Here is a 12268-nt window from a genome sequence, read left to right as displayed (position 1 = left end):
ACCAAACTGGTCTTTCACCTTTGAAATATTGTCTTATGCTCAAATAGTAATTTAGGATAGAAGTGAAAATCTATTTGAACTCATACCCTTTGTGCTTGACTAACAAAGCTCCTGTGCTTTTTTGACACATTCTGGAAAGTGAATTTACCATAGGTTTTTAAGAGGACTCACTGAAGTCACCTGTAAAACTCACATTGGCCCCTCCAGGAGCCATAGTTTAGGGCAAAGTTTTGAATGTACTACCCTGGAATTTGGCACATGTGGCATTTGTCACAGTGAGTATTCAAGACCATTGGAAGGGCTATTCATGATAACTTCCTAAGCAGCTCTTGCTGAAAATGAAGATTTGTTTTCTATTTTGTTTTATATTTTTATGTCAAAATTAAAATAATAGTTTTAAAACATTTTGCGGATTTTTAGATTTTTCAAAGGGCAGCCTAGTGGCTAAAATAAATGTCTATGAACCTAATTTTCAACTTGTTTTGAATGGGCATCTGCAATTTTCACAGTGGCCAAAATCATGTCAAATAGACCTTCTCATATTATTACTGTCCATTTAAAAACTCTTTAAAAATCAATCATACCAAGCACTGTAATTACATTTTCTTTGGAAAGTATGGTTTGCTCTCTCTCAATGCTTTTCTTTGCTAGGAGTGGAATGCAAATATAAGTGTAAAATCTCAAAATGTTGTGTGAGAAGTGCACACACACGATTTTCTTGTAGAGTAGACTATGCATTCATATATCCAGTTCAACATTAAAAAACATCTTTACAATATACCTGATTTTTTCTAGCCATAGACACATGCATATATAAAAACTAGAATCAGTACTTCTGGTTGGCTTCTTAAACGGTATTGTTGAAAACCAAAATAACCACAACAACCACTAGAGTTTTCAAAGGTAAATAGAAACTGCTGTTAGACAAAAGTTAGCTCTTGCAAATGTCAATAATTATAAAGCAGCTCAAGCTGAGACTTCTAGGAGACTATTGTAAGATTGGAAATGGTTGAGGATGAGCAGAGAAGCTGTCATTATAAATAGAAAAAGAACTTAATGGCATCTCTCCCCATCTTATATGTCACGCCTGCATAGTGTTTTTTTGTTTAACACAGGATCTGTTTCTTGTGGGTCTAAGGAGACAGCTGCCCTCCCTAGATGTGTTATTCTTCCTAGCTTGCCTTCTTTAATGATGAGTTGACTTAAGAATTAAAATTAAACAGTCATATATAACTCATACATGACCATTCACTATTTACAGAAATGTGATCCCAGAAATTCATCTTTCCAATTGTCAATGTGGTCCCAGTGTCAAAATACATCAGTTCCTTTGGCCCTAGTTTGAATTTTTCCTTCAGATCTTTTTCTTCTGCATCTGTCAGTGTATTTGATCACACACAAAAGGTCATTGCTTGTCCAGTCTTTTCTGGCACCTACTTTAGCATGTCTGAAATGTAAAGTTCAAGGGCGACCAGTTCTGTCTTCTTGAAGGAATCAAAATGTTTTGTAAAATTGCATATCTCAAACCTATAGATGAGGTGGAATAACATAATTGTTCAGTTATTTTATTTTTACTATATTTATTTTAGGGTGCACCTGGAATGAAGGGAGAGAAAGGTGACAGAGTAAGTCTACTTTAAAGTCAGTTTTTCACAAATTTTTTTAAGTAAACGCTACATCTTTAAAAGCACAGATACTTGCTAATAAAACACTTGTTTTGGTTTTGATTATTTAGGGTGACATTGCTTCTCAGAACATGATGCGAGCAGTTGCAAGACAAGTTTGTGAACAACTGATAAATGGTAAACAGTGTTGCTTGCTTTGTTTCTCACACTAGCAATTTACTACTTTGCTTGTTAAAACAATGGTTTAAGGTGAGGGATACTGGCCACAGAGCATAGCAAGAGCTTGAGTGATCTGATAGCTGTCCAATGCCAATTATTTGGTGGAAAAAATGTAGCACTAAATTTTGGCCAGATACGAATGGCTAGTTTGATCATGAACTAATCTGTGACCTTTGGAAATACACATGCAAGTCTAATACTAAATGCAAGTACAAGGAAGGTGAGCTTCCTTTTGCAGTCTGGTCCAAAATTACTTTATCTTTGTCATAAAATCAGTATACATTTTCTCATTAAAGATATCTTCAGAAGGAGGGAATCAGTGAGAAAAAGAATACTCACTGCAGGTACTTTACTAGCAGGGAAAGACAGAGGACTGTTGGGTAAATACTGTGCACAGAATAAGCTGTGCTATGCACGTAAAAATAATATTTATGTAGATAAGGACTGCAAATTGAAAATCAGTCCTCTGCTGCCACACAGTGCAGCTCTGCAGCCTGTGAAAGTGTTCTCTAGAGAAACTTTCTCTCTGATCCTGAGACAGTGCTTTTATGATCAGTAGACCAGCTGAGGAGGACAGAGACAAATATGCCCATAAATTGTTCTTAATATTGTTTCTGTAACAAGATTAAGTGCTGACTGAGATAAACAAATGTACCTTTTGGACCTTAAGAACAGTTGTGTACATGGAGGAGGACAGCATGTCCTTTAAAATGTCTGTGATGGCTGATATTAAAACCATGTTTATTAGTGATCCGTCACAGAGGAAGGAAAGTACATTCATTAATTTATTAGGTTTATGAATAAGGATGTGTTATCTGAGATCTTTTAGCATCTCTTTTTTTAACATCCTGGCCTTATTTTTATTGTGTTCAGCTCATCTTTTCAGGCTTATAGTAGGACTGACATAGTACACTAATCAGGTAGAGCAAGATCAGGTCCTGTGTTAAGGGCTCCTTTCTGCATAGTTTCACAATGCTGATGCTTTTATTCAGACATCTTTCTTCGGAACTAAAATTTGCCTATATGCAGAAGGTATATAGGTACAAGCCTGTGCATCCTACAGGCTTAAGAAAGTGACTTCATAGGCTGTGTCCTGCTAGCTCTCCACATGAATAATTTATACTGTGTTTGTGGTAACTTCAGAGCTCTGAAGGTACGTAGAAATATGATACTCCACCATTAGAAGTGTAACAAGTCCTTTCTGTTACTCAGAGTAGAAACAACCTCTAATCAGAATTCTAAGAGCAAGAGTGTTTTAAACAAATGCTTATTTTGTGATTTAAATTTCTTGTAAATTATTTCGTGTCAATGCTATCGGCTTCCAGAATTCCCCTCACTTTTCTTCTCTCCCTCCTCCATTCACATTCAGCTTTTTTTAGCAGACATTCATCTTAAGTCTTCCTAATTCATCTGTACTTGTTCACCACTAATTTATTGAATGGGAGAAATAATTTTTTATTCCTTCCCACTCTGATAAAAGATTTTCACTTATTTCACATGGTTTATTGAGCCATTTTCTTTCCTGTTGAAGGTCAAATGAGCCGGTTCAATCAAATGCTGAATCAAATCCCGAATGATTATTACTCAAATCGTAACCAGCCAGGGCCACCGGGACCACCTGGTCCCCCAGGAGCTGCTGGGTCAAGAGGAGAGCCCGGACCTGGAGGAAGACCAGGATTCCCAGGACCTCCTGGGGTCCAAGGACCACCCGGTGAAAGAGGTGAGCAAATTCCAAGGCAGCTGTATATTCCACAGTGGACACAGTGCAGAGGCTGCCAGAGGAGCAGTCTGATCCCTTGCCCGTATCAGACTGGGAAGCCCACACCTAGCAGTAGCCTGGTAGGTCAGTTGGATTACATGAGGGACACTGATGTTCTGGAGGACAAGGTTCATTAAATCAGTGATTTCCTCTGCTTTCCTCATTGCTCATGTTTCATGAAACACAAGTTGGTGTGACGTTTTCACTGCTGTTTCAGGCTCCCACAGGATATCCCAGGAAAGTGAATGTTCTCAGAACTCTTCTGGCACTAAACAGCTACATCTTGAAAGGCTGTTTGGAGTAACACAACTCTTTGCAGAACAGAGTTATGACTAAGAAAGAAAATGAGTCATTACTAAGAATAAAAAGTACAAACTGAAAGAATTAGGTCCACATCCTTGGCTCTTTGCAGTACTCTGAGAGGGAAGCAGCTCTGAGCTGAATTTGAGCATGTGGATAAACCTATTCTGTGGCTGCTTTGGATCACTGCAATGACATGGAGTGTTTTTACTGTATGGTGCTGTGGCCTTTGCTTATTCCTGCTACTCTGCTGTTGCATAGACCCAGTACTGTGTTTTCTAGCATATTTTTTTAGTATAATCTTTAAAAAAGACTAGAAATAGTCAAGGAAGAATGAATTTCTGCATCTTGCTCTTTCTTAAACTTATTTCATAACTGTTTCTAAGAAAGTATAAAGCATCCTTTTTAGCAGAAGTATACAACCTTGAATATACCTTCCTGTTTATAGTTTAAAATAATAAGGTTATATGGTGTTTTAAGTAACTTTTCTTTCTTTGAGAAAATTTATTCACACTAAATTACCTCTGCATCCTATTTTATTTTTAGATTAGTATATTTACATCCAAATTATTTTCCCAAATGAACATTTGGACATCTGTACAAAATAAGATTTGAACCAGCCTTGTTACATTAATAATGGGAACTAAATATTAATATAGATGAGAAAGCATGAAGAAGTATTTGTTGGTGTGGTTTCCTTCCTTTGGTTTATTATTATTATTATTATTATTATTATTATTATTATTATTATTATTAATTCTGTAGGAATGCCTGGAGAGAAAGGCGAAAGAGGGACTGGATCTCAAGGACCACGAGGTTTGCCAGGACCACCTGGTAAATATTTCTTGTTTTATCAGATAACAGAAAAGTAGAGAAAAAGACAACATTTCTTCACAGGGAACCAGAATACATATGGTGAATGAACATGCTTTACCTTATCCAGTTCATGTTTTTGATATGTATTAGAAGTTACTGGAAATCTTTCCAAAAAAAAGGGGAATTTAGAAAGATTTTTGGGTGTGACTAATAGATATTTAATTTTATCTTGTAATTTACTCATCCAGCATGCTTCCTGGTATGAAAATGCCTTTCATGAAAATATATTGTCCAAATATTTGGCAGATATTTTCATAAATGTTATCAGATAATAGTTTTGCTGTATCTAGTTCTATTTTTAAATTGTGGTTACAGAACTACAAATTGTCCCCAGACTACAAAATACACCTACATGCAGAGTTACCAAATGACAGAGTCAGACGATTTGACTATTGTTTTTGCTCTTTGTATCATGCAATTTTGTTCACTAATGCCTTGGCAGAAATCAGCTGCATCATTTGTTTCTGCTTGTAGTTCACTAGGCTAAAAAAGGTTCTTCATTACAAGTCCCATAAGATGTTTGCTGCAAGTTGTAGCTCAAATTACTTGAAGCTTTGCTTTTCTGCTAACTGTAATAAGACTGGTTCCAAAAAAAATATTACCTCATCTGTCCTGGGGCTACAGGGTAGCAGAATTAATGTGCTCCTATATTTTAATTGAAATCCAGTGTGCTTGTCTAATCTAGTAGTTTCCCTTGAGATCTTTGTATCTTACACAGAGGGGAAGTAAACCAGAGAATTCATTGATCTTTCTTACTTGGCTCAACCCCTACTAATTCAGTTTCTGTGAATAAATCCTTAAATAAGCCACACACAGGGAAGCAACTGATGATGAGTCACATTTCTAGTTTTCTTCTGTTTTTCTTTCTGTTGATCTCCATATAGCAACAAAGTACAAGTATTTTCTCACCAAACACATAGCCTGGTCTGTGCAGTCTAGACAGCAGTAACGTTACCTCTTTATCAAGATAACTCTTAAAAAAACACAACCCCCCAACCCTTCAATTCTAAAATTAGGTCCACAAGGAGAATCTAGAACCGGTCCACCAGGCTCCACAGGATCCCGAGGACCACCAGGGCCACCCGGTCGTCCTGGAAATGCGGGTATTCGAGGTCCCCCAGGGCCACCAGGATATTGTGATTCATCCCAGTGTGCAAGCATCCCTTACAACGGCCAAGGATTCCCAGGTAGGTTGTGAAGAAAACTTGCCTTAAATAGCCTTCACAGATATGGCTGTTCATATTGAGCTGCTTTGTTTGAGACAATCCTGCTAGCCTGGACGTACTGAATCAGGAGGAAATGGTTGCAATAAACGGGGCTGCCTTGTAATATGGAGGTATATGAGCAGTCTTTTTGATGCAGATATACTTGATGTTATGTGTGATTCACTTTAAATAGGAAGTAGTGACTAAATATTTTAGTCTTAGTTGATAATGTTGCTTATAGGATCTAAGTGACGATTTTCTTCTTCTTTTTTCCCCTCCATCCCCTCCCCTTCCAACTGTCTTCAGAACAAGGTTGAATTCTCCATGTTTCTCTTGAAAAATAAAAAGAATGCTGTGGTTGGCAATTTCCGTGTGTCTCTTTTTGAGCAATGTCAGGGTTATTTCTACAAAATTGATACTTGAAATAAAATTCTTCCACAAAGGAAATCCATTTGATGATATAGTGCAGACAACTGAAAAACACCAGTGTCACACAAATTCTGCAGAGTTAAACACCGCAGAGTCTCTGATGAGCCCTGGGTCATATCAGCTTTCCACTCTAGCTCAAAACAGTAGGTTGCTTCTGGAATCAAAATAAAGAGTTACAGCAGCCACCAATTTCTAGCTGGAAAGATTCCAATATATTTTAACATGGGGATCCTGCAGGACCACAGTATTGTTAACAAATTAATATGTATGCATTGCAACATCTCAAAATTAGTGTATGTGATACTACTATTAGATATGATTTGCTGATAGCATATTGTGCATGTACCCATGAAAAGAAAAAAAATATTTTATATATATATATATATGTACACACCTGCAGACTCAGTGTTGTTGGTTAAAGAGCCAGATCATTATGCAGATCTACACAAAATTCTTACTTAAATGAAAAAGAAAGAAAATTGTGCCTGTGATTCATCAGTGTTCTCCTTTCTAGTAAGCAGCTATGTATACATATATAAATATATGCCTATGACTTAACTGTTATGTATTTAGTTGAATGAAAGTATGTTTTTGCACATCAGATGGACTTTTTAAAAGACTAACATCATCTTTGACCTGTTTCAGGTTTCGGCTAACACATTTTCTAAGTCGCCAGTGCTGCTTACAGTTTGAATACCTGAAAATCCTGTTTCTGAGATGTTTGCGCACGTGCTTATTAGAAAATGAGTCCGTATGGATATTTCACCACGGATTATGGTTTTTGAACCATGTTGGCCTCCTAGAATGGGGAGATTCTTTTTACTAACACAACTCATGAATGAGATAAAGGACAGTGATGACAATTCCTTAAGCCTGTTGCATTTCAATAATAAAACAGACAGTCTTTCTTTTTTAAAAAAAGATCCAGATCATCAAAAGCCTCAGTGGTGAAGGAGGCTTATAAAACTACTAACCAGCAAAGGTAATGCCATTAGAAGAGACAGATTTAACCTGGTAAATGACAAATGACTTATGTAAATAGTAAACTAATTGTGGCTTGTAAATGATTTGTATGGGACCGTATCTGCTAAAATCTGTTAACAACTCTCCATGATGCTTTTGCATAAAAGCCTGCTGCTGCTTGCTGTATGCCAGAATAACATCTTTGACAACCTATGAAACCTACCTGTCTGTTTCTTGTTCCCAACATGTCTGAATCGGGGCATGTGTCTTTTTTCTATATGTAATCTTGTTGGATTTTGTAACTGCAGTTATAAATACCAAAGTTTTATAATTATTTTTCTTCTGTTTTGCTGTAGTTTTTGGTGTTCCTGAAGCACCAGCTGTAACTCGGTTTGTTACGAGGAACAGCATGAGAAAATGACATGTACTGTATATTGCCGCTGGTGACAGTTATGTCTACACTTACTTTCCCATTCTCAGAGAAAATCAGTATATGCCAAACCCACCTGTGTACTATACCTGTTCCATGCCTTCTATTAATTACACAGTCTAAAATAAAGTCCAGTGCTTCGATTTACTGAAGTAGCTGTAAAATAATATTTTTATTTGATTTGCTTTCATGTTTTTCTTTCTTTTAAAATAATGGGTCCCCTTGCCTAATTTAAGACTCTTTCTTCATTGTTCTGCGTATGATAAATACAAAACCTTTCAAAATGAATTTTGGTCTCTTATTTTACTGCCAAAAATTATTCATGGCTGAAACTGAAATCTACCCTTCCCATGAACTATTAATTTATATATTTATTATGTGAAAATAAGATTGGACTAACATTATGTAGACAAACTAACTTTCGTTGTATTTGTGGATTCAAAGACATGCGATAACTATTATGTTCAATCGGACAACTATTTTCAACCAGAACCATACGTGCCTGAAAGCGGACCCTATCAACCTGAAGGTGAACCCTTTGTAGTACCTATGGAGTCAGAAAGGAGAGAGGACGAGTATGAGGACTATGGCGTTGAAATGCATTCACCAGAATACCCTGAGCACATGCGCTGGAAAAGGTCGCTGTCAAGAAAAGCATGAACAAATCCATTAAAGATCTGTGTCTTGTTTGGGTTTTTTTGGTTGGTGGTTTTGGTTTTTGCTGTACTTGCACTTGCAGATACCCACAGGGAGAGTGCATCAGTTCTTTTGCAGTGTAGCTTTCTGGTCTTTTCATATCAGATGCACCCCTGTGTTGTATCTTGCTTGTGTGGGGATAGCAACATGTGTACGTAGAGAATTCATATTGCTCTGGAAATGCTTGTAAAATACTATTGCTTATAGTAGCTACATACAGGTTAATAACGTGCATTCAGTTATCTCAGTGCTGCCTTTTCATTAAAATACTGTAAAAGCAACCAAATAAAAAAAAGGAAAACCAAAAAACCAAACCAAAAATAACCATAGAGCTGCTGCAAATTTTCTAAGGACTGTCTGCTTTAGCTCTAAATTTTTCTTCTTTCTCAAATGCATGTTTGCAGGTCAGTCAGATCACAGGTCTACATAATCTAGTTAAAAAGGAAACAAAATTTTCCCTCTCCTTCCAGTATCATTGTCATTTTCTTCTTTTCTTAGTTACACTTTGCAGAGCATATACTGCTCTTATACATCTCCTTTAAACACCACAAACATTAAGTAGCTGAAATCATTGTATCAACTGGATACAGTTTAATAATGCCTAAAATCTCCTTGTTTTTAGACACAGTAACATTTATGCCAAATTGCAGTCAATCCTGCAGAGGTGGAATTGCATGTTTATGTTGTATATTTAGTATGGATTTTTTTTCAGAATACAATGTTTCTTAGTTATCAAAAGCAGTTGGAAATTGTTTGCAAGACTATGGATATAGAATTGCTGCTTTTATATTTTAACTGCAAATTGTGAATTTCACTGCCTTATATTATTTATTTCTGAAATGAAAGAGGCATTTTTCAATAAAACTACTGAAAATTTATATGTGTCTATTCATTTATTGAAAGGTATGTTGAGAATGATGCATGTGTGTTCTATTAGTGTTATTCACACAATCATTTGGAAATGCCAGGTACCAAAAATCAACTAGAATGGGAATAGTCTTCAAATAGGCTGTGACATCTAGAGGTGAGGGGAGGGAAGGAGGAGAGACTTCCTCTGTCTGAAGTATGAATAAAACTTCTAACAAATTCAGTCTGCAAGGCATTTGGTAAAGAAAACACATGAGAGGATCTGAGCTTCAGTTGTCAATTTCTTTTTGGATTTCTGATTGATGGCTGTTGCTGAGAATGAGACTGTCCACCTGAGGAACTGCTTGAACTACCATGAGTATTTTAAGCCACACAAACTTTTCATTCCTCATGTGCTGTGAGCATTGTAGCCATGGCAGCACTGAGTCCAGTATTAGCAACTTGCTTGCCTGACGACATGGGTGTCTGGTGTTTGCTGAGCTCCATACTGCTGGGACCGTATGTGAGCTGACTACTATCTGCTCAGGAGGTCACCTCTATCTGCCAAGTGTTGATCACAGGAATGACTGTGATGTAGCTTTACCTAGAGAGAGTGACAAGGACGATTTGGAAAAAGAAACAACGAAACTGCAGTGAACCAGAAGAGTCACTTGCTAACTGATGGGTTGATGGTGAGCCTTCCTGTCCATGGTATCTTAACCAAGGTCTGTTCTTTTGCCATAGGACCTGGAACACAGTCTTTTGACTTCATTGGGAAAACTGGCATGCCATTTCTTAGGAGCATGCAAGACATCTGTCCTGCACATAAGTGAAGCTAGATGTGCAGGCTGGCTTCCTGATCACTGAATTTTACTCCACACTGGAAGCTATATGACAAATACTAGCATCCACAAATGGAAATTATGCAATAACTCCATAGACTGCCTGGCTGGTTATCAGTGAAATGAACAAACAAATGGCATTTCAAAGAGTGATCCTGATTATAGCCATATGCCCTTTAGACTGCAGGAGAATAATTCTGGGGTGAACTGAGGAGCATTTAAAGGAGAACCAAAGCTATTCATTCTTTATGTTTTCTTCTAATTGTGGGGAGTTAAGTATCAAAAACATGTCCTGCAGCCTGATGTGCAATAAAGAAATGCATGTGTCTGGCAGAAATTTAGAGAAGTGATTAAAATATTTCTCTGAATTGTCTTGCATTGATCTCCCATCTGTCTTCTTCTGGCATTAAATATGTCCCTAGGACAAGCTTAACCAGATGCCCATGTCTTAATAAAAAAGATTCCCTTCTGTCTTCCAAACAGAAAGTTTTGCAGAGGCAATTCCATTTGAAGTGTATATTTTAAATTATTTTTTTATTTCTTCACAAAATATACGCAGTGTCTGCTGGCCATGCCTCATAGTCTTTGTGTTATTTATTATTACCAGTCTTAGTAGATATGCTGCTATTTGATTGTCCAGTGGCCTGAAATATTTAAACATTCAATAAAACCTCAGCTTATTGGTAGTCAGTATATTTCAATGACAAAATTTTGATCATAGATCTGCAGGATGGATACTAGTTCTAGGATGTGTATTTCCTATTAACACAGAATTATAATGTATGGATCAAGACCATCCCTGAACTTAGACAAGTGCTGACAAGCATTTGCATTTCAAAACAAAGACAAACAAACAAATTAGAAATGCTTATCCTTAAACCTGGTTAACATTTCTTTCACCTGTGCCACAACGCTTGACAGAGTCATCCTTCTTCTGGCAGTGCATTTTGAAGTAAAAAGGACTTCCACTGGCTCATCCAAAATCTGGAGAAAATACTTGAAATGTTTGGACAGCATATAAATGAGAGTTTACTGATGGAGGTCAACAAGGAAGAACAACTCAATTTCCAAAAATTCTCAAGGGAATGACACTCAGGGGCTGAGAGGTACTGATGACACTTCTGGGAAAGCTGTTGCAAAGCTGAGCCAAGGGAATCCTAGAGAAATACATATGCAAAACAAATAGAAACAAGTCTGAGTTCCTAAATATCTCATGCACAATTGAGCAGTTTGTGTAGTCTGGTTGTTTTAAAGAAGGAAATTGTTTAAAAGTTCAATTGTCATTGTATATACTTTTTCTCTCATTTTTTCAAAAACTGTGGAGATGAAAAAGCAGGTGGGAAAGGGCTGCTGCTGCTTTGAAATTAGACCTGAGCATTGCAGAGAGGAACATAATGAAGACAATATTTCTGTGCTTTGCAAACATTTGCTCAGAGAGCAAGTTCTTTGCATTCTTGATAGTATGGGTAGGAAAACTGCACAAGTACCCAAGCAACGTTGCTGTTTTATGAAGGTTAAGTGATATGGGTAGTGCAAGACTGCTGAGCTCTCTGTACAATTACAAGCAAAAATGAACTGAAAAACAGCACGTAAAGAGCCTTATTTGAAAGAATGCCTTGCTTCATTTTTCCTTCTGTTGTGGTTTTGTGATAGACTTTTGAATAACTTGGCACTGACTGCACAGAAATGCTCATAAAAGAGGATGATAACGGGACAATGACTGATTTTGTTAGACATGAAGACTTTTGACCAACAGCATAAACAGTTGATCTTTGTTCCCATGAAGGCCCCTTCTGGTATAAAAAATTGCTATGTTAGTGATAACTTGATCAAACTATATAGATCTTAAATGCAATATTTTTTGCCTGCATGTTTCCAAAATAAATTCCACTGTGGAAAACACATTAAAGGAGTCACAGAGACCTTGAGGTTGTCCAGTACTTTCATGAAGTGAAATAATGTGGTGATATCTTTCAGCTGCAACTCAGATCAAAGTTACAAATAGGAAAACATTTTGGGAAGATGTGCTGTGGAAACATTGATTTTTTTCATGTCAGCTTTTTAATATAACACAGAAT

The 12268-nt window shown here is 36.9% G+C and overlaps 1 protein-coding gene across 1 annotated transcript in view; it reads left to right on the top strand.

The window, feature by feature from the left end:
• COL12A1 (collagen type XII alpha 1 chain) overlaps positions 1-8466 on the top strand; it is a gene marked incomplete at both ends in the record, with an annotated part of 99033 nt that extends 90567 nt beyond the window's left edge. Inside the window, 6 exons of the mRNA XM_080342004.1 lie at positions 1590-1625; positions 1736-1802; positions 3376-3564; positions 4669-4737; positions 5796-5966; positions 8297-8466. Of these exons, the coding sequence (XP_080198130.1) occupies positions 1590-1625; positions 1736-1802; positions 3376-3564; positions 4669-4737; positions 5796-5966; positions 8297-8466 (702 nt within the window). The remainder of the gene's footprint in view (positions 1-1589; positions 1626-1735; positions 1803-3375; positions 3565-4668; positions 4738-5795; positions 5967-8296) is intronic.
• Positions 8467-12268: the final 3802 nt, after the last annotated feature.

This window comes from Nesoenas mayeri (assembly GCF_963082525.1).
Source record: "Nesoenas mayeri genome assembly, chromosome: 3".
Classification (NCBI taxonomy): Eukaryota; Metazoa; Chordata; class Aves; order Columbiformes; family Columbidae; genus Nesoenas; species Nesoenas mayeri.
The sequence above is the reverse complement of the archived record's forward strand: the minus strand, read 5'-3'. Positions and strand labels throughout refer to the sequence as shown.